This window comes from Echiichthys vipera (assembly GCF_963691815.1).
Source record: "Echiichthys vipera genome assembly, chromosome: 12".
NCBI classification, from domain to species: domain Eukaryota; kingdom Metazoa; phylum Chordata; class Actinopteri; order Perciformes; family Trachinidae; genus Echiichthys; species Echiichthys vipera.
In genome coordinates this window covers 19,203,456-19,230,331 of record NC_139837.1, presented here as the reverse complement: position 1 = coordinate 19,230,331, position 26,876 = coordinate 19,203,456, and the positions used below count along the sequence as shown (strand labels likewise).

General features: G+C 40.8%; 1 protein-coding gene across 2 annotated transcripts in view; it reads right to left on the bottom strand.

Annotated features, from left to right (window-relative positions):
• Positions 1 to 26,876, bottom strand: part of ralgapa2 (Ral GTPase activating protein catalytic subunit alpha 2) — a 91,885-nt gene that overhangs the window by 55,439 nt on the left and 9,570 nt on the right. For both annotated transcript variants that reach the window (XM_083924834.1, XM_083924833.1), the window contains exons 2-16: positions 20,356 to 20,466; positions 19,925 to 19,974; positions 11,468 to 11,525; positions 8,243 to 8,286; positions 7,934 to 8,114; positions 7,638 to 7,753; positions 6,323 to 6,461; positions 5,081 to 5,289; positions 4,086 to 4,331; positions 3,655 to 3,837; positions 3,043 to 3,180; positions 2,773 to 2,921; positions 2,565 to 2,676; positions 2,006 to 2,243; positions 971 to 1,150 (exon numbers count right to left, since the gene is read on the bottom strand). In XM_083924834.1, coding sequence (XP_083780960.1) covers positions 971 to 1,150; positions 2,006 to 2,243; positions 2,565 to 2,676; positions 2,773 to 2,921; positions 3,043 to 3,180; positions 3,655 to 3,837; positions 4,086 to 4,331; positions 5,081 to 5,289; positions 6,323 to 6,461; positions 7,638 to 7,753; positions 7,934 to 8,114; positions 8,243 to 8,286; positions 11,468 to 11,525; positions 19,925 to 19,974; positions 20,356 to 20,466 — 2,154 coding nt within the window. The remainder of the gene's footprint in view (positions 1 to 970; positions 1,151 to 2,005; positions 2,244 to 2,564; positions 2,677 to 2,772; positions 2,922 to 3,042; positions 3,181 to 3,654; positions 3,838 to 4,085; positions 4,332 to 5,080; positions 5,290 to 6,322; positions 6,462 to 7,637; positions 7,754 to 7,933; positions 8,115 to 8,242; positions 8,287 to 11,467; positions 11,526 to 19,924; positions 19,975 to 20,355; positions 20,467 to 26,876) is intronic.

Genomic DNA, 26,876 nt, shown 5'->3' with positions numbered 1-26,876 from the left:
ATGAGCATTAATTACACTCTTAATGAAACTATCAAAAACTGCAGTGCAATTGATGTGTGGGCCCTCTCTTGAGGAGTAGGGAGGAGGGCTGCCGGGCCTTTGAAGATCAATGTGAGAGAAATCCAATTAGGCCAAAGAAAGGGAAGGGAATTTGAAGCCGTAATGTTTAATGTCTATCTTTGCTTGCATGTAGATACAAATAAACAGAATATGCTCACACACATGCACACCCGCACGCACACACACAGACACACTCTAAGACTTCATCCTTCAGGCACAATTCCATCTGCTCCTAGCTCAACAAGCTCGTCATGTTAGTCCGTTGGTGGTAACTGAGGAGGCGGAAGGCCAGGAAAGGAAAGGGATTGTCTTTGTCTTTTATCCTCCACATTAAGATTCTGTCTAGACAAAATTCAGACAAGCAAGACAGGCACCGCAGCTAGTTACTACTCTACTACCTTCCAGTTCAACTTATAATTAGCCTGCCAAATTCCCATCAGATAAGGGGTGTTTACGTAGTCTGAATTGAGATAATAACAATGAGTGTCCAAGGCTGGCCTTTGACATGCCGTCTGGGGAAATTGTGTTGTATGCCTGCAATCGAGCTGACATGGAAACATGTTGACATTGGCCAGTGACATGTTAGGGGAACAATGGGGGCCATCTGCTGGCCTCTTTGTCTTTGGTGCCTGGCCTTTCAACAACACCTGGGCTAGCGTACACATAGACCTGCCTGAAGGCTTTCACAGTCAATACGTCTGATAAACCCTGTATAGTGTGACGCTGTGCTCCGCAAGCTTATCAATGCTCTGTTTTTGTTCCATACAAAGCCAGGGGATAAAGACAGCATAGACATATGAAGGGTCTTATAAAAGTCACACCTTTGTATTTTATTTGTACCTGCTTTGATAGTATAGTAATATAGAGCTTGTAAAACAATAATTCTATCACCAATTTTACAAGTACTCACCGGAGGCCTTCTGTCGGACGTTGTTACGGGCTGTCTCTACACCAGGAGCTCCTGATGTAGTGGCGGAGCGAATCCTCATAGGCTCCTGAATTCCTGGCCCGCTCTGCTCCCCTTGGTTCCTCCAACTCAGTGAGAAGGAACGTGCCACTGCCGCTGCCTTCTGGGAGTCCTGGATCACACCTGAAAGGCAAAGAAAAACACTTCCTGAGGACTGAGGTATCAGGGTACCTTTTAAAAAAAAAAAAAAAAAAAAAAAAAAAAATCTGCTTTATAATTAGATTTAGCAACACAAACCTCTGCTGACATGTAAGACTTTCAGCAATAGAGTCCCTTAAAGGATAATTGTGGTAGTGATATTTTATTTTATTAAAAAATGTCCTTTGAATAATCACACCCCACACACTGCTGTGCAGGCTGTCAACATCAATGTCTGGTTGCCCATTTCCTAAACCTTGCATGAAGTGTTCAGATATTACCTGAACTAGCATTCACTCATTGTCAAGTATACTTTCAAGCTCGATTTTGTAGGATTTGAACAATTATGACTTCGGCAACCACCACTGGTAGTTTCAAAGAAGACACACTGGCAGACAACAGGGTACATTGATGGAGGGACGTTGTGCAGTTTTAATGCCAAAGGTGTTTTCTTCAACCAACAGTCAAAAACCAAAAGGTATTCAATGTATAATGACATAAAACTGACAACAATCCATATATCTTCACAAAAATCTGGAAAAAGGGAAAGTTTTGCTTTCTGAAGTGATCAATGCAATTTATGTCAACTCAGACATTTAAAGGCTTCACAAGGTTATTTTGACCAACTCAAGTTCTTTGGGTAGAGGCTCTGTAAATACTCTTAATACACTACTTTCATTGTTTTACAACACTGAGTCACTGATCAACAAAGACACTACCATAACTGACCATCATAAAGGCTCAACTGTAAAGTAATCAGAATTATTTTACCAAAAGTAAATTTAAAACATTTTCCCCAAAATTTCTAGCCATCCCAATTCCCATTCTCCTCCCCCTCACCACGGCCTCTCTGTCTTTTCTCCTTCTGTTCGCTGAGTTTGTCCAGAGGCAGGCTGGCCATGTCCAGGCCATAAATGGAGCGTGCCAGCACAGCCGTCAGCGAGTCCATGATGCTGGCCCACTCTGTCACCAGCTCCTCCCAGCAGGTAAGAGAGGACAGCACTGCCAGCAGCTCATCCCACAGCTCCCGGGAGATAAATACACACAGGTTGGCTCGCACCCACGCCACAATAATGGTCTGAATGTGAGACAAGGAAAGATGAATTAGAATTGATGGTTAGCATTGCAGCTCTGAATTCCAGCCCATCAAACTGATACATATAATTTGGTATACATGACTTTTTGTCAACAATCAATCCATTCAAGACACACACACACGCACACACACATTACATATAAGTTCCTGAGTAACAAATTAGACAGAATTATGTACCTATGTTCTGTGATTACAGACAGTGTATGATGACAAATCCAAACCCTGACAGACCCTCTTTTCCCCTGATATGAATACAAAAAAGTGTGTATCAGTTTATATAAAAGTAAGCACCAGCAGACATACCCTAAAAAGTATAGATGCTAAACTTTCAGCAAAGTTGTCTTTTCTTTGGTTTTCCTGTGGCCTCTTCATCACCGCCTCTGTGATCCTCAGCAGAACCTGCAGCATCTGCTCCCTGCAGAACAGTAAAAATCAGAACAGTGTCAAAAAAGTGACATTCAAGAGTCACAAAGGAATAACTGTTCCATCTGTATTATAACATCTCACTGACCACGTCTGTGTGTTCATCGTGTGCTCCATGATCATGTGCCGGTAGATGCTGAGGACACCCTTGCATACCTCCACCTGGTTTTCCAGAAGTTTAGCTACATCCTGGCATGGCTCCAGCAGGAAAACATTGGATGAGTTGGTCAGGAACACCTAGACGCATAAGGTGCATGAAGACACAGTAAGGTCCCACAGCAAGACACAAAGTGCATAGAGTAAGTATTTCTGATTCTAATCCCCAAAAGCTGTGATCTCAAGATGAAAACACACTGACCTGTAGTGTGGGCTGGATACCAGCCTTGACGTCCCTGTTCTGCCCCTCAGTGAGAAAGCCACGGTTGATGGCGCTGCTGAACGAGTAAGTCCTCCCCCAGCTGGACGTCCGACGGTGGCCGTGACTCTCTACTGTTTGCTAGAAAAAAAGGCAGGCCAGTCAATTGATCAATAGACATAAGCTAAGATATTAAGAAGGATACTATAATTATTAGTGCTAATGGTTTAGAAAAAAAAATCTAATTGCAATTATTTTGACTGATTTTGCTATATGATATGAATATTGGAGGGAATTATCATTTTTGCATACATACTCATTTTCATTGAAAAATATATTAAAATGATCATGGTGTGAAAGCCAAATAAATTAGAGCTTTGATTCTCTACCTGAACCAGATTGGCTGTAATTTCTCAAAATTCTCCCGAGCTTCACACACATTTCCGTTTAAAAAAAAGCGTTTATAGGCTAGCACATAACAGGTCTTTCTTAAAAAAACACTACACCAATTATTGTGCCACCTTTTGCTATATAATAACTAAATCACAAGTAGATAGACAGTATATATGCTATACTACAATGTCTTTAATTGGCTGTCTGTATCAGTGGTCTTACCTGTACATTTATGCTGTTTGTCTCTGTGCTGAGTATCTGTTCAGAGTGGTTATCAACCACATCTTCCTGGGTAGTTGTCTCAGGCTCTGCCATGAAGCTGGGCTTCTCCTGCAGGAGCCACTTCCTGTACACTTTGATCACCTTCCTGGTTGCTGAAGCCTCGCAAGACGGCAGCAGGAAGGCCTTAGGAGGGGGAACATGGACGTATTATTAAAGGTTTTAAAGAAAGGTTGCCTGGTAATAGATGGGAGCTTTAAGTAATGTTAACAAACAGCCAGCAGAGGGCAACATAGTAAATGTTATCACATTACTGCCATCCAGTCTGTATTCTAGTCATGATTCAAAATGACAACTATACAGTACAATACCAGCAATGTAATTCATTTTTACAATATCAAGTAAAGAAATATTGCATTGTGGCCCCACTGTACCTGGTGGAAGACCTCGTTGACAAAATTCACATTGTCTCTGGTGGACAGCAGGATGGCATGTACCATGTCATAGACATAACGGTGCTCCTCCTCAATGCTACACAAACTGGAATCGCTGTGCCGTCGATCTGACAGCGTGCTGCTGTTGGAGTGGCTCTTCTCAGGCTCCCCCGCTGGCCCGTTCGTATCCCCATCTGATGTCTTATCCTTCTCCTTCTCCTGGCTGCTACTGCCTGCAGTGACAGTCTGGGCATCACAGAGACACAGAGGGGAATGAGAGTCCCTTAGTATGCTACAGGGCTGCTTCTGCACAGTTAAATCATTGGACGTTAGAATCTCATTGACTAGAAATCCCTTAGTTGATTAGTTGTGTTTTATGGTGAGTTCTGTGGGGAATGAGGTACTGTATTGGCCATTACAGTAAAATGATTACCTCCATGCTATCATAATAATATTTATTTTGCATCTAATTCCCTTCTTTCTTTTTCCATGATTACTTTGACTATTCACTGCCATTTAAATGCAAAATGCACAACTTCCACACTCCTTCCATGAGTCTTGATGTTTTTCGGGACTGCAGGGGGATATGGCCTGTGATGTTAGATGTGTGTGTTATTTGATTTCGAAGGCTGACTTGTGTTTGGGCATGAAAGATATTTAAGAATGAATATGAATAAATATATATATATATATATATATATATATATATATATATATTTATATATGAGCAAGTATTCTAAAGGTTTACTACTGTCATAAAATACATTTACATATTGACTTGACTGCAGACACAGGAGTGGGTAAAATTTCACAATTTTGTAATGTGTAGTATTTCAAGAGCATGAGAACATAATAATAAAGCTCGCTACAAGCAACTCCTGAAATATTTCCTGCGACTTGAGAGATGCGACTCAGGGTTTCATGAGCATACCAGCTCTAGCCTCAGTGACAGTATGAGAAATCAGCACAATGGTACTGGTGCTGGTAATGCTCACCTGGATGAGTTTGGGGATGACCTCTGTGCCGTTCTTGGCGCTCTGCGCCCCAGCAGCACTGCTGACATACTTCTTCTCCAGGAAGAAGGTGACCAACCAAGTGATGAAGGCCACACGGGGCGCCAGGTACTGGTCCCTGGTGCAGAAGGTGCTCTCATTGTTCCGTGTCACTGGCACATACAAGGGTTTTGGTCTGTGGTGGGGGAGGTCTAATTGAGCAAAAATAGAGTGGTTAATTCTGAGCGATGCTGACAGAGGGAGGTTTAAAAAAGGACAAAATGAGATGAGCAAGAGAATAGAGATTAAATGTCAACTTCCAGATGTTAGGCTGTTAATGTCTTTACAGTTTTTCAAAATGAGTCAGAATTTGTTCAGTCAACCTAAAAGCCTTGGGAACTGAACAAGCAGCATATTATTTATTATAATAATACTAATATATTGCTCAATTTTAAGCTTGTTTTAGAATCAGTTGATTTGGAGTCCCTTATCACAACAGCACACATCCTTCTCTCTTGTAAAAGAAAAAAAAGTGTGTGGTTTAATTAAAAAATTACTAAATTAAAAAAAAAAAAAACATCTCAATTAGAAGCAGTTTAATAAACTGAAACTAACTAAATGAACATTCTAGGTTTAGAAAAGTAGCTTGAGGTTTAACTTGGGGTTTCAAAAATCAGAAAGGTAACTTAAGGCTATAGCTCCTACCTGTGGAATAAAAAAGCTTACTAACTTTGCCCTCCCCCCCTTTGCAAAGATAAATTGCTCACTTATTTTGCATGCAGCCCAAGCTAATATATAAAATATTGTTCCTAAAATAAGCTTATGCTGTGTTGCCGCATTTAATCATTTCTAGTAATACAAACATAAAACTATTTTATTTGTGTTCAGACTGAAAATATTAGAAAGGTTTATGCCACACTAAATATATCAGCTACAGTTCTTTTATTAATTTTACTTATTACCTCCTCTGCTAATTTTCACGGATCTTGTCATTTTCTTTCTGTGACGTTATATCACATAACATAAGCAGACTTTACAAACTGTACTTAAACCCAAGAGCTGCTATTTGGGCAGTGAAATCCCAGTTTGACAGTGTCTGTGCCTTTGCTGCAATTGAACATTCACTTTGAAGAGGCTTAAGCACCAAGGTAAATATAATATAATATACCTACGCACGCACGCACGCACGCACGCACGCACGCACGCACGCACGCACGCACACACACGCGCTGTATGTCGGCTTACCTAATAAAGGCTTGTAGAGATTTGTAAGCTTGGTGAAGGAGGGGAATAGATGTGGAAGGTAGTACTTCTTGAAAAGGCTGAAGAGAAACCTGAAGCCTGTGTCCTGGTTCTCTTTGTTCCTCCATTCTAAACTAGATGCCTGGCAAACAAAGCACAAAGGCAAACAAGGTCACGTGACAAAAAGAGGAGATGGTTCCAGTCACTCAAAGCAAAACTACTTTTTTTTTGCGACACAATACTTTGAAGGACCCTTTGACAAACAGTACACAAAAAGGGAAATTGTTAGGGCCAAATACACATAAGATTATATCATGAAGAAGAAGAAGAAGGAGAAGAAGCAGCTGCAGCAGCAGCAAGCCCAGTTAGTCATTGCAGCCTCACTACATGCAAGATGGAACAGTGACCGTCCTAATTAACAGACTCAAACTTTACACACTTAAAAGGAAATTTCAAGTGGGGTTGTATGAGGTACTATCAAAGTCAGTCTATTACCTACAGTGACTAAGGGTTAGCACGCTTGCAGTTTGGAGAAGCAGGCAGGAGGACAGGCATGGAAATTAAGCAATGTACTGCTGCCAGCAACTCCCTTGTTCTTCAAGGAAAAAATGACAGTTTTAGTCAAAGGAAGACTGTTAGCTTTGAAGGGAGCAAATGGCTTCAGTTCCCCGTTGGAAAGAGATGCCTGATGGCAAGATAAAGTGGTGAAAATATTCTTAATCTAGTGTACACTTTTTAGGTGATTAAATGCGCTTAGCTGCTGTCGCCGATAACTTAACTTCTGTCCTCCTAACTACACTTTACAAATATTCAGTCTATCCCTTTAACATGTATGTATTACATGCAGTTGTTCATCTTACCCTGTAAAAGATATGGATTACCTCAGTATTCGCATCAACACCATCCTCATGACAACACATACACTGTGTAATCAAAATATACATAGTGGTGGAATATTTTCCATACAGATGTATTTTTGCCATTATTACTATTGTTTGTTCAGATTGTTTTTTCATTTTAAGTATTGTCTTCCTACAGATAGGGTACTGTTTGGAGAGAAATTTGAACTGTTAAAAATGATGGATAAAATTGTTTGAATATTGCAAACTGAAACTAAAGCCTTTGAAAAAGTAACTGAAACTAAAATTGGGGGAAATGATAAATCCGCGTCATTTAGGCACAATATGCATATAGCTGAAAATCTAACTGCAGATAAGTTAGAATCAGGAACGACAAAGATTTGTCCGTCAGTTCAAACTTAACTTATAAAAATCTGTCAGAAAGTTGTGTAATCCCTTCTAGCATAATTAGGTGTTACCTGGATGACCATGTACTTGAGCAGGGTTTCGAGGATGTAACAGGTCTGGTCATCTGCAACCTTTTCTCCTACCACAGCCGGAACCAGCGGGGTAATCTCCTCAGGCACCACCTTGGCTGCTCGGAGCGACAGATACAAAGAGCTGTGTTAAGTGTAGCAAAGAGTTCTGCACTTAAAAAAAAGAACTTTCCCCATACGATGTTAAATGACCTCAATGACCATCCTCATCACAACAAAGGCTCTGTGAATGTCTCAAAATCCATGTCTATATAAATGTAGAAAACATCCATACTCACCATCAGGGGGGTTGGAGAATGGGTTGTAAATGATGGTGTCAAGGGTGCAGGGCCCTCTGGAGGAGGGCACAGCAGGGAATCCTGGCACCAGACAGGCGAAGATAAGGAACTGCTCCTCGGCACAGTTGTCCCTCAGGGCCTGCAGCCACAGCAGGAAGAGACGGATCCCCTCACAGCGGATCTAGACAGGAGTAGGTTGGGACATATTAACGGATACAAAAAATAGTATTGTTGTAGTGCATCATATGGCTGGAAGCTGGTGATTTTTTTATATCTTGTGGCAATGAAAACAATGAAAGCAGCCCTTACCTTGAATGAATTTCCAGTGTGCAGAAGCTTTTTCAGTATAGAACCTGGAAGAAAGAAAAATCCAAATCTTCAGTTCTGCTACGCAACAAGCAGAGACAACAAGGGGCAAAAAAGATGACAGGGAGGAACCTGCTTGTCATCTCCACTGAGGCAAATTGACCTTGATGGCTGATCCTGGCAGACAAGTGGGGAGAATGGCACATTTTCCTGATGAAAATTAACATCAGTTGGCAGCGACACACATTCATGAAGGCAATCTTGTTCCGCTGTAATCAAATGAGACATTGCTCTGATTGCTAAATGCCTTGGGTGGAAGAGGTCTGTTAAGTAAGTTAGGACGTGCTCTTGAAAGCCTGGAGATAGCACTGTTCTTATGTCGCTGCAGGCTAAGAAGAAAAGTTGGCTAGTTCCTATAGGGATTTTAAATTTAGGATTAAGGATAAAATCAGAATGATATAAAAAAATAAAAAAGGGGAATTCAATTATAACCATAGACTGATAAAAAAATGGACGTAGCATTTCCGCCGAGGTCCGTCCTCTCAACTTGATCCAACCGTATTCACCTACAGGATTCGCCATCTTGTCAGACTTTGACTCAGCCTCAATTCCTCTTACCAAAAAAGGGCATTGATGGGACGGTGAGGGGAGGGAGATCCGTCCATCTGGCTGACGTTTACCTCCAAGGCGAAGTGAGGGCTAGCGGCTAGCTGTCACTCAAGAGACCACCCACCTAGTTATTCATAAACCTCCTAAAACCTCCAATAAAATAAAACTAGCCTGTTACAAAAAAAAAAAATCACCCCCCTCAGTGTTGCCATGGATATTAGAGATACCCGGATTGGATATAGGCTCTGATATTGACTAATTAGCTGGATTGAATATCGGCTGAATGAGGCCGTTCCAGCATTCCGATCCAGTCATTTCTTTTTTATTACAATCATACACAGCAATACAGTTACAGCAATCTAGTCACTTCAATTCTATGTTTGCAACACTGGTTAGGGTTTTGTATTACATTTTAAAAAAAATCTGTTTGCAGTGCACTTTACATGGAATTGTTATTTATTTCTTTTTGCTGCTAATGTGCACTTTGTTAACTGTAAACAAAAAATATTAAGTACATTTATATCTGTGTTAATTTGTTACCTTTTTTTTTTCAGCAAGATGAAATGTAATAAATAAATAAATGTTTGTGTCAAGCCTGATGCCTTCACTCACAAGGCAAGGTATACGGTTCATTCATTCAACAGTGGTATCGGGTTCGGCCGATAAGCTCAGCGCATTTATCGGTATCGGTATCGGAAAAAACTAGGGATGTCCGATAATATCGGCCCACCGATATTATCGGCCGATATTGAGTTAAAAATGTAATATCGGGAATTATCGGTATCGGGTTTTTACAACTGATGTTAGTTCTGTAGGCTTCAGCATTTCCGAGTGTACCTGAATGCAACACGGGCCGTTTACAGGCGCGTGCTTGATGACGTATAACAACAACAACACGCTTCACTCGTAGGTTGCTAACCGTGGCTATCAAGCTTCAGCTCTCCCGGTGCATGAGATGTCCGTGGTTTGGAAGTATTTCCAAGTGTCACCTCCTAACAGTAAATGTGCGCTTTGCAATGACTGCAAGGCGTTAGTTATGAGAGGAGGAAACAAGGAGTCTTCCTTTAATACATCTAATTTGATCAGCCACCTCAAGAAGAATCATGCGGAGTTAAACGCTACATCTGTGCAGCAAAGTGATGAAAAGAAGCAACAGCCGACACCGAGAAACAAACTTTTTCTATCGTTCAAGATGCCGGATTCACCAAACGTGTGGAGTTCCTCGAGCCCCGTTATGTCTGTATAACGCCCAGTCACAAGTATTTCTCAGACCAGTGCTTACCTGAATTGCACAGCATTGTTTACAGTCACGTAGAGAAGCTAATTTCTGGTGCTGTATCCGTTAGATCCAATACACGTTAGCATGTTGAGCTTGACTGCTGATTTATTGATTGTATTATTTGCCAGGTTACGGCTCAGTCGTTACTCAGTCTGGAAAAAGAGGACTATGTTTGTTTACTACTCTGGACTGAAGATATGCATCTTCCTGGTTTTGATAATGTCTGTAGTGTGTTTGAGGCAAAATATTCTCTCTAAAAACACAAACAAATAAATGAATGGCACTTTTTTCAATAACTTATTTTGTACAGACTGTGTTTACATTTGAAAAGCCGTGTTGCATTTATGTATGCATCCAGTGGGGCATCACATAAAATTAGGCATAATGTGTTAATTCCATAATAGGTGATATGTGATGAATTTAGGTGTAAAAAGGCTGCATATATCGGTATCGGGTGATATCGGTATCGGAAATTAAGGGTTGGACAATATCGGAATATCGGATATCGGCAGAAAAGCCAATATCGAGCATCCCTAGAAAAAACTGCATCGGTGCATCTCTAATGGAAATATGGCATAAACATACAGACTAGAATGGTTTTTGTACCAGGCCTTAAATAGGTTTAATTTTGCTGTGAAAATGGCAAACCTGCCTAGTGGCCACTCAGAGAACTGCACTTCGTATTGGATCATCCGGTAAATCGCTGAGGTTGGGGCTCGATTAAAACTCAGGTATGGCAAGAAGCTATCCAGTTGCACCACACATTCTTCACAGCAGAAGTACATAGTGAAAGCACTGCATCTTGACCAGTGACTTGTGAACTGATGAAGACAGTTCTATCCCAGTCAAGAAAAAGCCTTAGGCCTGTGATGATTTGTCTGGGGGCGTCAAAGCCCAGAGGAGTCTTGATATTTGGAATTACAAGCCTGATGGGAAGGCCAGTGTACAACAGTGATCTACACTAGACATATACTGTTTAGCTGCCAACAGCTGACAAACAGTTATAATTGGGGTTATCACTTCTTGCAAGAGTTTTCCTTTTTTGTGTGGTGCTGAAATCATGGCAGCATAATTCAATTACTGATTTGCATTTCAAATAAAGTGCTCACTTGCATTTTTCCATTTATATTCCCTTCTAAGACTAATTATTTTCTCTTCATCATGAAAGGCTTGGGCATGGTTGTGGGGACCAATTTTGTGTCCTATAAAGTGTATCTTAGAGGTTACAGAGGCATAAGGAGGAAAGACACATTCACAGTGTATGGCTACCTGTCAAGTGTAACAGCAACAAAGCTTAGCCTTCAAGTATTTCAGATGGTGAAAAAGTCAGCAATACATACCTATACTGTGAAACTGCCATCGGTTGTAGATTTTCTCCGGCAGATGTTGTAGAATTTTCTGAAGAAAAATTAGAAAAAGGTATGATTAGGTTTAGGAAGTGATTCGTTTTTAGAGATTGGAACAATTCAGGAATATTGATGGTTGCATTAGGTTAAACAGTAGGGACTTTTCCCTGCACCGCTCATTTACTATGCATAAAACTAAGTAATGACCGGCTCCGAGGCTATATTTTGAAGGGTACATTTTCTTTTAGAGATTAAATATTAGTTGATTATTCAATTAGTCAACAAAAAATGGCAAATAGCCACTGGTTCCAGGGTCTTATGTGAATATGCTCTGGTTTTCTTGCTCTTATGTGATAGTATATTGAATATCTTGGACTGTTCGTCTGACAAAGCTAGATGTTGGAGGACATCACCTAAGGCTTTGTGATTGACATTTCATAGACCAAACAAGTAATCAAGAAAATAATCCGTAGATTAAGCAATAACAGAAATTGTTAGTTGCAGCCCTATTTTCTTTATTTAATCCTGAAATAAAAGAGGGAGGAAACAACAACTGACTTTGTTTTGGAAAGTGGCACTGTTTTGCCAAAGCAGTATACACTTATGGAATGCAGTGATCTTGCCCTTTCCCTCCACTTGGCCTCGCATGTCTGTAGATCCCTGTGACACAGGACAGCACTGAGAAATGTCATCACCTCGCCAACAACCGCTTTACAACTCAATTAGAGCTCCCTAACCTTTCAGCAGCCTATCATTATTCCTGAATGCAGCGACAGGTTAACTGGGTCCCTCTAGAGCGAGGGGAGAATATGGTGGGGGCGAGGCAGATATGTGTGTGTGTGTGTGTGTGTGTGTGTGTGTGTGTGTGTGTGTGTGTGTGTGTGTGTGTGTGTGTGTGTGTGTGTATTAATACAGCTAGTTAATAGTCTGTGCACTGAGCAACTGATGCTCCTAATGATTCACTTCTCATCAAATCCTAATCACTGACCCAATAAGACTTCATGATTGCAATGGGGAGGTCTAGTCTATCCTTTCCTGCTGTACGTTTGCGACTCTGACCAGTGAAACGGACAAGCAACTCTGGCCTGCATGATAAAATGCTTATCTGCCATGGAGAGTGAGAAACACGCACGAAAAAAAATCTTCATGAAAGCGTCACAAAGATTTAGTCCTGTCCAGCCACAGATGCAAAGTGCTGCGGCAGAGTCCCAGTGAGGAATTAAAAAAAATACAAAAAGATGATGGAGTATGACAGAAAGCTTTGGAGCATCAATTTATGGCATGAGAGACAAATGAAAATGTCAAATGACTTAAAATTAATTAACTAATGAAACTGAAGTTGATAACTTTGAGTGAATACAAATGTTCGGCAGCTTCTAAAAATAAATTAGTCATTTTCAAATTATATACCTAACTATATTTCATATACCATTTTTACATAATAAAATGAGTTTGCTTGTCTCTATTGTTTTAGACACGCAAAATGATCATGTTTCGTTGTAAACCACAATAGACTTGCTCTGAAAAATGGCATATGATTAAAAGGTTTTGCCCTGTGCTATGCTACATTATGCTGAGAGCTGTGTTGGTCCACAAGTCATCTCATGTTTTGAGTGTCTCAGTTTGTCAACAACATCTTTCTTCCCTTGTCATCCTCCATCTTTAACTTTCCCTTGCTGTCCTCCGAGAATAAATCTCTGTCATTATCAGTGACAGCGGAGATGTTGAAAGACATATATCACTTAAAGGGGGCACTGGATGACTATCTCTGCTGTTCAATTTCTCCCTGATCCACAGACGTGATGGAATGCGTGTGGCTGCACCTTACTATTGATCCCGCGTGGGATTACTACATCTCCGTAAAGGCTTCGTACCAGCCTCCTCCACTCTGTCTCCTTGGGGCAGCAGACACATTATGCTAGGCGGTAACACAGCAGGGTAGCCTGCTTAAGCCTTTTTGTGTGTGTGTGTGTGTGTGTGTGTGTGTGTGTGTGTGTGTGTGTGTGTGTGTGTGTGTGTGTGTGTGTGTGTAGGCAGACACAATAACACTGTCTTTCTCTCTCCTTACAGAGCACCAGGATGGTAGAGTGGGAATGAGATAGAGAAGCTAGCTCAGAAAGACTCCCTGCGGAGCTGGAATGGTGGCTGCAACAATGAGGAATTTACTGGATGATATGAGGCGAATGGAGAGTCTGCCGGACTGAAGGTTGGTGGAGTTACTCTAATCTGCAGCCATACTCCAGCATAAAGATGGGGGCATTACTGTGGTAAAACTACAGCCTTAACACATTTACATGATCCGCACTTAGGTTTCCAGTCGCAGGGCCTGAACATGACACAGAATACACTTCTCCAAGAGGTGGTCTACAAGGGCTTTTTGATTGCAGAAATAGACACGTAGTTCTCTCAGGAGAAATGCAGTCACACATTGTTTAGGTTTCCTGAGGCAACTCGAGAGGATTATACCATCTAAAGTCAATGAAATCTCCTGAAAGATACAAATCTGTATATCTATATACATGCACATGCAGTAATCCCAAAATGACGAGTGTGTCAATCAAATAAAACGTACCAAAACAAACGCACAGTAAATGGTGTAGTTAATAAAGTGAAACACTGTTAACAGAGTGCTTCTAGAATGAGTCCTAAAACCTGGAAATGAGTTAGAATTTTTGCATTTCCGGTAACCTCGTCTCAAAGTCAAAGGTTTTTTTATACAGTCAATGTTTTTTTTGTTTGCAATTACCTGAAATAAGGACTGTGATTGTCACACGCTTGTTTTAAGACATAAAATGCGTTAGTAAATACTCAGCTCATGAATTTTGAAGCTTGATTGTGTCTTAAAAAGGCATTTGCTAACAAGTGACTGATAAGACTACAGAGGTGATAATAAAGGTCATCATAGTGAACATGCAAAAATGCAAAATTGGTTAGAAGTTAAGGATGGTGACGGAGTCATGCGATTCTGAAGATGGTTTACAGTCTAATGTTAGCTTTTTATTTCTGTCGACCTCAGCATTTACACTTTGAAGATAATAAAAATGGTGTTCACTTTATCTCACTAAACAAAACATGCAAGTATAATTAACTTCCAAAATCCAATGGTAAAATTCCATCGGCTTTTTGTCCAGGGAACCGGGGCGATGCAAAGTTCCGATTTGGCAGACAAAAGAAACAAAGACCCTGACACATAAATGACTTGTAGGCCTCAGTGTGGTGTGAGAAAAGACGTCAGTTACACACCTGCTTTGTTTGAAAAGTCCAAACACTGTAGACCAAACTAGACTGCTTATTTACATGCTAACCAAATTTCTTAGCTTGCCTCTCATTATCTGATGGTCAAGGTTTACGTACGTTAAAACTGGCAATGCATATCTCATATATCCTTAAAAAACAGTATAATGATGTTTTAAAGAGTGCTTTAGGCTTTTAAGTGTTTAGCATAATTTACCAAAATACACTGAACTATGACCAAAATGACTGAGAGACTATGATTCTTATTCTCCTATGTATCCAGTAGGTGGCAGCAGCAGCCCATTGTCAGTAAGCACAGTTTGTGAAAGCCAAGCTGCAGGAGGCTTCCTCCAGGACCATTTTTAAATTGTCTTCATCATTAGGTATGTAAAGTTTTGAATAAATAAAGCTAAATCACATGTCAACAATGCCATACATTTATAAAAATATGCACCCACAAAATGTTCATATATCAGCGCTCTTGTGTGTTACAAAAATGGATCACTAACATGTGTGGCAGAACTTTAAATCACTTCAGGTTTGAAGGGTAAACCCTAAGCACATGTTGAAGCATAGCCGCGCAAACATCAAGATTCCTTTAAACAGCCTGCTCAAAAGGGAGACCTGGGCTACATTTAGCGATATTTGCATTAATGCATTAACCAATAACCCCCTGCTGGTAACTGTCAGTCGTAACTGTGACTGCATAAAGTGGAAACAGGGAGGAAAAGAAATCACTTAGCTAAATGGCCCTGGGCCCATAATTTTTCTGCAACATGTAGAGGAGAGTTCCAGTGATTCAGCCAAGGTTTATGCATTAAGAGGAATATGATGCCATTGCACCAGACAGAAAAAGTCAATGGGTGACACAGAGTGGCACGCTGTTATTAAATAGCTACTTAGTAATCACTGACCATTTACACACAAGTAAAACGATATAATGGGGGTATGATAGGTGGACAATAATATACCTAATTCCTCTTTAATTGGTCTTATTTAACTTAACTTGGTAAATGCAATCGTTTGGAATGTCTATTTTCTTTGTTATTGACCGTCTTTTCTCCCTTTTCTGTATTCCTCTGCTTATTGTGTATAATGGTTCTGTTGTAACTGTTTTGTAATTGTGCCCTTAGATGTCAGCTTTTGCATTACCCTTTACCCCAAATTGAATTAATTGATTATATATTATAATCAGAAATACCCATATATGGCAACTCAGTAAGTCTCAAGTCTAAATGGGGGGGCTTTACAGAGGATAACAGAGGAAATTCAGAATGCTGAGTCAGGTCCAGATGACGGACGGCAGGTCATGGTGAGGTCATATCCTGGAGAGAAAGTGAATGTGAATAGACTTCCCTCTGAGTTGTGTTGGTCCCACAGCTGTCCCTTAACCTCAGTGGCACCAGGATTCCACTTCTTTCGGACAGTAAAAGGTCATTTACAGACATACAGTAGCATAAATAAAACTCCCCCCTGAGATGCTCGCTCTGGTCTTGTGATAGCAAAAACAGTTTTCTTATACGGAAATTGGTCTCATAAGGTTTTTGATTTCTGGAATCACACGTACGCACACTACCGTGTCCATCTAAAACAGCTTTTTCAGTACCTTTCTCACGGCATACTTACATTTGCTTGCACTTTATCTGTAAAGCAGCAAGTGGCAGGATATGAGGTGATTAGAGAGAATACATCTTGATTCCAATACAATATATTTATATGGCTGCCAAAGGGAGACAGAAGCCCTTTTTTATACAGAGATTCTGCAACAGTGCAGCAATGAAGTAAGTTTTTGGTCATTCACACAGAACCAAGCAAGGTAGTTTAAGCTGGTGTAAACCCCAGTTGAGATTTCACACCAGTGATTTTCAAACCAGCATACCGGAAGCAAAAGAGGCATCAGCGTCTAGCCTGTGAGCCACTCTGCACCGTTAATCAATAAGTCAAACCTGGAACGACCCATGAACCTTCAACTTTATGCATTATAATACAGTTGTCAGTAGAGAGAAGGAAAGAGACAGGCTGAACATGGTGGCATGTGTACATGTCTGAGAGTGGGACAGAGAGGGGAAAAGATGGTGTACCAATTCATCCAATGTTTCTGTTAGTTATGATTACATAACTCTGAATGCTGCTTTGTCATTTTGTCACCACTCGTGCATCAACACTTCAACACATCTGTCCCCCCATTACGTCTCTGAAACTTTCACACAGACAGCGGGGCATAATAAAGGCACGACAGCCCCGTAACTGACAGGCTGTGTGAAAGGGTTAGACATTAGCCACGTGACATGGACGTTATCTCCCACACCTGCCTAGTACTGATGCTCTACAGCAGATTTCAAATCCTGACACACATGTTCTCAATTGGACTGAGGTCTAAGCTCAGACTTTGCCATTCCAGGACATTTCCAGGACAAGATTTTACTCTCCACCTTTCAGACCCTGTTGGTCTTGGTGGCCTCCTTTCATTGCTGCCCATCCATCACTGATACTCAGTTTCCTTGACTGACCTTATCACAGTCTGATGGACATGCAGCACCTTGAAAGGTTTTTCATATTCTTTTCACTGGCCTGGACGCTGAATTCGGTTAAATGTTCCTTTGTCTTCATGGAGGTAGCTATTGGCAGGGTTCTGACTAACAAGCCACTCCATGTATTGTCACACCCTGATTACACACAGCTATCCACTGAACTTGTTATGCAACTTCTTAAAACAATTAGCAGCACCAGTAATAATTTAGGTGTGTCACAGTCAATAATACCTAGGCAATACTGTATTTTTCACATTGTGTCAATGAGACCAAACTTCTTATTTCAAAAAAAAGAACATGGACCATTTTCTGTGATAATAATAATAAGTCAAAACTGAATGATTTTGCTTGTCAACTCTGGTTTTGTGTGTTGAAAAGCCTATGCCTTCAGTACATCCACATTAAAACTAAATGCAATGTTAATGATTAGAAGTGACTTTACTATCAAGCATGTTCTTCAGCAATGTTGTTGCATTTTCACAGAGATCAGGTCTCGCATCTCTGTCAGTTCCGATGCAGCATCACAAGCTGCCATGGTGGATGCCTTTGTGGCAGCAGACACAAAGGAATCCTGGAAGGTAATGGCGATGGCTGCTGGTGGCGGATGGGGGTAGGGAGTTTAAGGGGGAGGGACCTGCCCTCCCCCCGCCCCCCCATAGATGTCGATTACTCAAACAGCCTCAGCACGGGGGATCAGACTCCCCCACAGCAACTCACGAAAAAGGGGTCACATACCTCATCATGACAGCAAAGTAATCCCCACATAGCCAGCTCAAAACAAACACACACACTGGAGACATGTACACTATAGGTCAGCACAGATTTGAGTGCAAGAAGGCACTCAGGTGAGAGTGCAGGATGGGGGACAATATTTCCATATGTGCCTGGAGCGATGAGGACAAAAATGTGGCTTTCCAGGGAAAATAAAAAGGGACACTGACGTTGAACTGTGTTGCTCATATTAACCTGCCATACAGCACCAATGTGTACTGCAAAGCACACAGCCGCGAAATGGCTTTTGTGTCAGCCATTATCCATTCATGACCTACTCTACACACCGGACAAATAGTGCGAGGGCTTATGTTTTGATTGGTTGACCTCTGTGACTAAATGATACATATTTACAAAAGGAACAATCCTGAGAACGTGGGTTTATAATTTTAAAATAATGCCACAAATTGAAATTCAACATAGGCTAGAATACATGACTGTTGCATAAAAGAGAATGATTAGGATGCACAATCCACTTGCCTCCAAATATTGTTTTAGTTCATCTTTTACAGCATTTGTCATCTCCCTGTGTTATGTAACATAACCTCTGGGACTAAATAAAACATATTAGTAGTGCATGTTTGCAAGCACAAACGTATCCATTGATATCATATTCATAACCACATATGATCCAACATGCCTAATCTAATGTGGCGTAAAAAGAAAGTCTGCAGAGTGTAGCAGAGCTCAGGATCAAAGCAACCCTGTATCTGTCCTGTACACACCACTCAAAGCAAGCTTATCTTCTCAGTGCACGGGTAAAAGCACACGCCGTCACAGGCTAAAGGGGGACAAATGAGGGTTAAGCTGCTTTCAATATTAGTTTTCTTTTTTCTAAAAGATGACTCCATAAATATGTAGGAGGCATGAATCTGGGGTTTATTTACAGGTTAGATGACCGGGATATGTGTGGACACTTGTTTAGGAGTGGAGAAAACTGCAGGTACGTCAGGTGAGTTTAATCAGATGGAGAGCAACTATCTTAAAGATTTTTCTTTTCATTTTGATCTATTATTAAAACATTTTCCAAACAGCAAGGTAAGAAGGTCATGAATTACAAAGACGAACAATTAAGTCTGGTATCAGCAGATGCACTAAAATGCACAACGTACATAATGCACCACCCAGACAGATGTAATATGATGACATGAAAGCAGACTCCAAGTTGTAATAGATGTACTAGCCCGAAGAGCAAATTAGGAATCCATAGCTAAAGACAGATAACAGCAGTGTCCGGTCTATCTACTCAGTGGGCCTTAATACAAAGTTAAAGATCCTCTTCTGTGCTTTCTTAGAAATTAAACTATGCATGGCTTATATGATGTTACATATCGTGCAAGGACAACTCCCATCCAGTGCTCCCAGGTGATCAGTAAAACTAGGACAAGACATACAGTACAAAGAGGGATAAACAGACTGCTCATTTTTTTATCCTGCCATCCTTACAGCCCTGCCCTGAGCAAATGTAACCGGAGCTCTGGCTGTTTGTATTGGAAACTGGATATGCCTTTGCAGTCAGGTGGGAAAACGAGGTAGGGGACTTTAACCTGCATGTGTAAGAGTGTTCAGAAAAACAGAGGGAGGGGCCATAGAGCCAACAATGCGTTGCACACACAGACACAAGACATACCTCCTCATATTTGCATACACACCTAGGTTTTAAAAACAAGAAATGAAGCGAAAGCTCCCCCACAGCCCACTGAAGGCTAGAAAATGATTGAGCAAAGATTTTTTTTGATTTCCAGGCTATTTCAGGCAAATTCAGGAAGAAGCCACAGTTGCATGTAGCATGGCACCTTGGGAACTATGGTCCCGCCCAAGAGTTCAGCAGTAAACAGGTGGATGCTACTGCCAGCAATCAGTGGAAATCAGAGAGACGAAGAAAGTAACGGAGAAAAAAAGACATATGACTTACTTCAAAAATAAAGAGGATGGAGTCCAGCTCCTCCCTCTGAGATTTGTTCCCTGAAACACAAGAAAAGTACTTGGGTTTTTAAACACATAACCGGGGGCTAGACTGCATTAACCTCATCAATAATTTAACAATAATACAGACCATATAGTGAACACTTATTCAAAGGAACTAGTGTTACCATGAGAGCATACTCCCAGTGGGAATTACCCATCTACCCCCAATAGTGTAGGATTCAGCATACTACACAGAATTATTCTGGAAATAACCATAAAATCGCTACTCTATGGGCTCTATGCTCATCGCTCTGTGGGGCAGGGGGAAATTAGCCCTTGTCGTAACACATGCCATAGATGGTAGCGAGAGCGTTAATTATTGAACCGACCTCTAGGTTGGTGGTCAACTAGTGAGTGAGAGCGAAACCTTGCACTCACCTTTTTGCTTTAAGTTGCTTTCCAGTGTAATGAAATTTTCATAGAAGATAAAATAAATCTGAGAACAGTTGCTTTCGAAGAACGACTTCAGTTCACTTTTGTCAATGATATCTGTGAAAAAAGGAAAACATTGTCAATAACAACTTAAATGGAAAAAAGAGTTGCCTACATGAATACAAAGCATAATACATTTGCACCTTGAAATCTGGATTCAGTATAGATAACTTGATATGGAAATATCTTGAAATGGAAAAACAACTGTGTGTCTAAAACTATATTAATCATAATATTGTGGTATAGCTTGTATTTGGTTTTTTTTTTGGGGGGGGGGGGGTCTGAAAGCATAATATTTCTGCATAGCGGGGTCCATAATAAATTGCATAAATTGAGTATGATTGGAAAGATGAGACTTGAGCCCAAGTCTCCAATGAGCCCAATGGTATTCATGTGTGATGATCTGAATCCCCATAGTAGCCATTTTATTGTAGTGAGACCATTTTTGAAACTTGACCTCACTGTATAAATGAGCTGTTGTGACTTCTAGGATAGCCACAGCCTCATGAAACTTTACAACCACAAACTGGAGACTGGAGGATGGATGGCTTTCCTAGGTATATCAACAACAAGGGCTTTTTTCTGAGCAAGTGGTCTCCATTTAATCACCGAAAAATACAATTATTTTGTGTCCATGTCAAGGGTTTGTGATACAAATCACAGCATGGATTTTTTATGGTCGTTTTTCTATGTCTTAATGCAGCATTTTTAACCTTTATAACCTTTTTTTTCAATTCTTGAGTGGTCATAAACTTGAGGAATTTAGCGCCAAATCTGTAAAACAAATGGTATCAAATAAAAATAGGTGTACCCACTTATGAGACATAATATTGCATAGGTTTGGCCATCACAGCGTTGTAAGCCCTTTAACACTCTAAACATCTGAATGCTCCTGAGCAAACCTGTAAGTGCATTTATTTCATTCCAAGCTGTTACATGACTTGCTGTCTCTTTAATTCAAGAGGAACACTGTTTAACATCAGATAACTTTCCACTTGTTTCCCATTTAGCAGACCACATCAGTTTTATATCAAGGCAAATTGCTTCACTTCCTTATCGTGCATAACTTCACCTGTTATTATTGGAATGATGACAGGCTTTTTGGCAAAATAGTAGCATCTTTTAAGACTTCAAGTAAAAAGTCTAACATTTTGAAGAGGAACTAGCATCAATGCACTTATGAACTTATGTTCAACTTTCGTATTGAGATCCATCACCCTTTGCTGCAGGCCTATGGTGCTCCACAATATGGTGATTACCTGATGAGTAGAATGTTCTTCACTTCTAGTGAATATGCACTTTTCACTAGTTTTTCCATTTCAGTTTGGATGGTTCTGGGAATTGTTCCATGTGGTCGTATGGCCTTATAAAGATGGGGAGGGGGTGGTCTGGATCAAGGCTAGGCTGAGGTACGTTGATGACCACACAAACTCAAGCTGCAAAAGTTAATGAGGGAAATAGGTGGCACAGTCAGAAACCGACTGGCACTGACAAAATCCCAAATTCTCCATGTAATGAACCTCTATCGTTTGTCATACTTACCACAACTGTGGTAATGAGATAGGCCTGGTCTGAATAATGAAAAATATAGGCCAGTGCGGAGTCCTGGCACAAAAACAGCAATTAAGGTTCACCTTCTGTTGCAACTCTCCCTCTACCACATGGCAAATTGGAAGACTCCCAAAAGTAGTTCAGCTCCTGGGGAGTGCTGAAATGATGTAGCATGTGACAAAGACTCAGATGGCTTATCTTTGCCCTGAGATTAAAGCAACGATAACTACAGAGAGACCAGCCGTGATGCCAGATCAAGCCATGGGCGTACAGTGGTGGGGAAATGCTCCCTACTTTCTACCCACCTGCCCTTGCTCAAACCACACCCATCTTTGAACTTATATCTTATCTCATCTCTGAGCTAACAGCACAAGCTAACCTAGCTGGCTGGTCAGTAGGTAGCTGGATTGCTTCTCTTCTTCTCTGCTGTACAAAACAACGGTACAGACTGAAAATTCCGTGGCCCATCAACTGGAGATGTGCAGTTGACTGTAGAGAATAGACTAGATCTTATACCCACAAAAACAAAAAATAATAATACTTTATTGCTTAATGTGGCTAAGAAGATGGCCCAAATGCCATTTTACGAGAACAAATAGTTTTTGTTTGTTTTTAGAAAATCTACTGTCTGTTTTTATTTTCCTACACATTAATTCACAGCTGTTGCAAACTTATAAATGCTTTTAAGTCATGCCTGTGACTCTGGTTGGTTGGCAAGCTCTGGAAATCAGTGGGGAGAGGACGGGAATATCCTCAGTGAAACTAAATTTGGAGGGTGCAAAGGTCACTGTATGTTTGTTGTTGTTGAGACATGTTGCCTGAGCGTGTTTATCATGCACATCAGTGAATAGGCTGCTGTTAAAACAAGTTTAAGACAAATTACAGCTGACTTGCTTAATACTCCCACATTCAGAAAAAACCCTCAGACAACAGACAAAAAGTAACTTCAGTCAGTGTTCTATAATTAGACCATGACTTGATGTAATGTCACCTCTAATATCAATAAAGATTTGAACATTTTTAATTAAACAATCAAAAGAAAGAATTTTTTTGGATCAAACAGTTCTGATCCATGTCAGCCATGCACCTTCGTGCATGATAGAGTTAGAGAAAGAACAGAGAGACAGTCTGTTTAATAATTATGCAGCTCTGATTTGAATATTGCGTGTATGAGGAGTTGATGGGGTTGGGTCAATTTCATATGTCATGCTGCATGTCACAGGGCCATCATCTTGTGCTTTGCCGCCTTCAGACTCACTGCTCCCCTCTGCTCAAATACCCCTAACCAGCCACTCGAGCATGACGAACGGAGGGAGAGGCCTTAAGGGGAGAAAATTAAAAAAAATATGAAAAAGATTACATGCCTGCTGACAACGAGCATGAATCTCAGGAGGACACTAACCATCTTGGAAAAGGCTGACAAGACACTGACCAGTCTCCTAGTAGTAAAATTTAAACAAAGACAGTCAAACTCTAAAATTCAAGGTGTATCTGTACTAACAGGTTTCTATCCAGGCTATGTACGTCATAGGGTTAAAGGTGAGCATTTCCTCATGAATGAGCAAAGCCATCTGTTTGTTAAGACAGATTATATCTATTAAACAACATCTTGGAATTATTAACCAAAAAGCAATTCAAATGAAAAAAATAAATCCTCATCTATCACTTTTCAGGTGAGTCCAACCAAATAATATTGACATTTTCTCATAAGAACTCCAGACCACATCTGACAAATCAGGTTAGGACATCGTCCAAAGTTGCCCTTTTACACATTTAGCACACAACAGGAGATGATCCATGTCAGACGCGTTTTCACTAACTGGAAAAACTGAGTTTGGTTTAGGCGAGGGGAGATGCCTGGATAGAGCATCAAGGAGGCAGGATATGACCAAGATTGCACCACGCTCATATATTCATTCATTCATGGTGGTGCTGGATCATTAATCAATTTGGTCATAAACAACTGGGTTTCTTGTCATTCCTTAAATGTGTCTTACAATTTTGGCAAAGCCCTTTCCTACATCAGTTCCTGAATTTGTTGTTACTCCAGTTAGACTTTTACCCCAGATGTTAATTCTCTGCACAATGAGCCATTTACTTGGAGACTACACAGATTTCATACTAAGGAGCTGGTAAACTCTGTTTAATGTCTGATCCAACTGATTCGGACATTTTCGTTCTCACATACAGCTCCGCCGGGTAATGTCTAAGTAATTTTGCGTTTGCAGCGCATGTGTGATAGGGGCCCACGATAATTACACTTGCACTAGGCGGAATAAGTTGGTCCCTTTGGATATTACCTACGATTCACCTGAGGAAGGTGTACAAGTACAAGGTTATGTGAAAGCAATGACAGTTATTGCAAAGTTCATAAATTAAAGCCAGTGAGAATTAAATAATTCTGCATGAACTGTTTGTAATGACATGCTATGCCAGTAATTACTTACAGGCTGAATACAATTCCTTTTTTTCCCCTGCTCTCTGGTTTAAGTCTTACTTTTTGTAAAGGAACTATTGGGCTGAAAGGATGAAGTTGTACAATGGTTGTCAGCACTATAAACTGCCCTTCGCTCAATGGGCTTCCCTGACTTCTCAGGTAACAGCATGCGGACAGAAAGAGACAGAAACCTGTTTTTTTGGGCCCAGGGAATGCCGGGGATGACACTATATCCCCTGAGCTCAACAAGATAACTGTGTCCTTCAATTGACACCCCTACCACTGCAAGACTCTCGTGTCAAAGAGAGGAAAAGAGCGCTGGATGAACAGCAGCTGTGATCTCAAAGGGGTGTTATGATGGGAGGAAACCATGTGTCTTGACTGCAGCTGAATGAGCGGATTGCTTGGCTCCCTTGTTTTCAGAACCCCTCTGTTTGAGGAAGCAAAGTTAATGCCAACACTCAGTGATGTGATTTAAACTTAGAAGTACTTCTTGTCGAAGGAAGATTGTTGAAGAATAAATAAAAGGGATAAGAGAATAGATAGGAGGGTACTAAAAAACAAGCTCACTAACAGAACAAAGGGTCAATTGTTGCCCAAAATGCTATTCTAGTAATTTCACTTCCTATGAACTGAAGCTAAATACTCAGCTATTGCCCATCAGCTGCCTAGATTACCATAAACTGACTATTCTGCAAGGCGATCATTAAGCCAGCCTTATTGTTAACAACAATGGTCTAGATACTGCTGGCAGTGAAAACTTAATGATACAGAGACCTGCAATCTTCTCTAGTGAAATTAATAAACACATGCCAAACAGAGCAGCCGTGGCAGGTTCGGTTTAGATGACACTGTTCTCCATTGTGAAATGCTTCCTGTAAACTGTCAGGGAAGGGCAGATGTTCCAACCCCACCAGCTGGAAAATAACAATGTGCAGCCAGGGCTGAAAGACAAAATGTAATATTTTGAAGAGCAGAAAAACAAAAGCATCTTCTCAACATGTTCAATGGAAGCAGATATTATAAACCCAGTTATTTCCATAAAAAAAAACTCTGCATAAAAATATCCCATCCAAATGTCAAAGATTATGCCATTATTTTCCAACCTTTAGCTGAATCAACAGAATTCTGACATTTCAGAAGTCATCTAAGGTTCTCAGTGTGTTTCACTGTGACTTCTGGGGCCAAGGGGAAAAGGTGGGTTGAACTGGTGGGTCCCACACAGTATTATATAACCTTATGGCAGGCTTTTCATGCAATTTCACATAATTCAACCATGAAAAAAAGGACACCATCAATCTGGTGGGCAGAGCAGCATCTGTTTAAGCTTTAAGTGAATGATTATGGCCTCTTTCTATTGCTTGCTATTCTAATTATTTTAAACTGGGTTTGCCCAGAGATCACTAAAGAGACTGCACACACTAGTGTACACATAGGGTTTGTTAACCAAACGGGTGAAGGTCATCTAGCTGGCTGAAGCTTATGGTATATTTACACAATCAAAACCAAACGGGCTACTTTGCCCGCAGCTCACTGTTCAAACTTAATCAGCACACAACACATGCCATAATAAGTACTCACATTTAATGTTCAAAGGTTAACCTTCTGGGCAACTTACAATGTATGCCATTTAGACCACCTGAGGCAGAATCATTAATATGCCATGTCATACTCATAGCAGTCTTTCAGTCCTTTGATCAGACATACACTCATTTGCATTAGCTCTGGGCTAGCTAACACTGCAGGTGCACTATATTCTTGCCAGAAAGGAGAAGGAAAAGACTGATATGTTTCTTTGGCAGTGCACTCAGATCAGACACAGAGGACTCTTTAAGAGCTCCTGCAGAGGGAGGCCTGGAGGGTGCTAACACATAGTAGAAGAGATATGGGGTGGTAACTAATGTGGAAGCTGATGGATGCACCGTGGATGACGCTTCCCTCCCTAAGTGGTTGTCTACAAACAAAGAACAATTTAAAGAGACTGCACGAGTTTGATCATTTCAAAGATTAGAAAGATAACTTCTTTTGGTATTTTTTTTTGGCAGTCAGCTGGGAATATGCATAAAGGAGACCTCAAAAGGCAAACTGACAGACATAGTGCTTCAACAGGTTTCAAAAGCCTATTTTTCATCAATTATAGTTTGTTTTCCATGCCTCTGCTGAGATAGAACAGCTGATGGTTGACAGCAAATGGAAGAGAGAGGGCGACACGTAGCAAAGGGCTGCAGGTCGGAGTTAAACCTGGGTCGCTGCAGTAAGGACTTTTAGGGTCTACTCACACTATCCATTCGTAGCGTGCCCATGCACGATTTATGGCTAAAGTCTAGTTCGTTTGACCAGTGTGAGTACAACTGTTCCGTGTCTAGGCACGGCACACTTCCTGGCTGCCGCCCAGTTGAGGGAGGTTGGCTTAGTAAAGCACGACTGCACATGTGAAGTACGAGCATGCGCATTGACGGTGGTGTTTATATGCAACTGT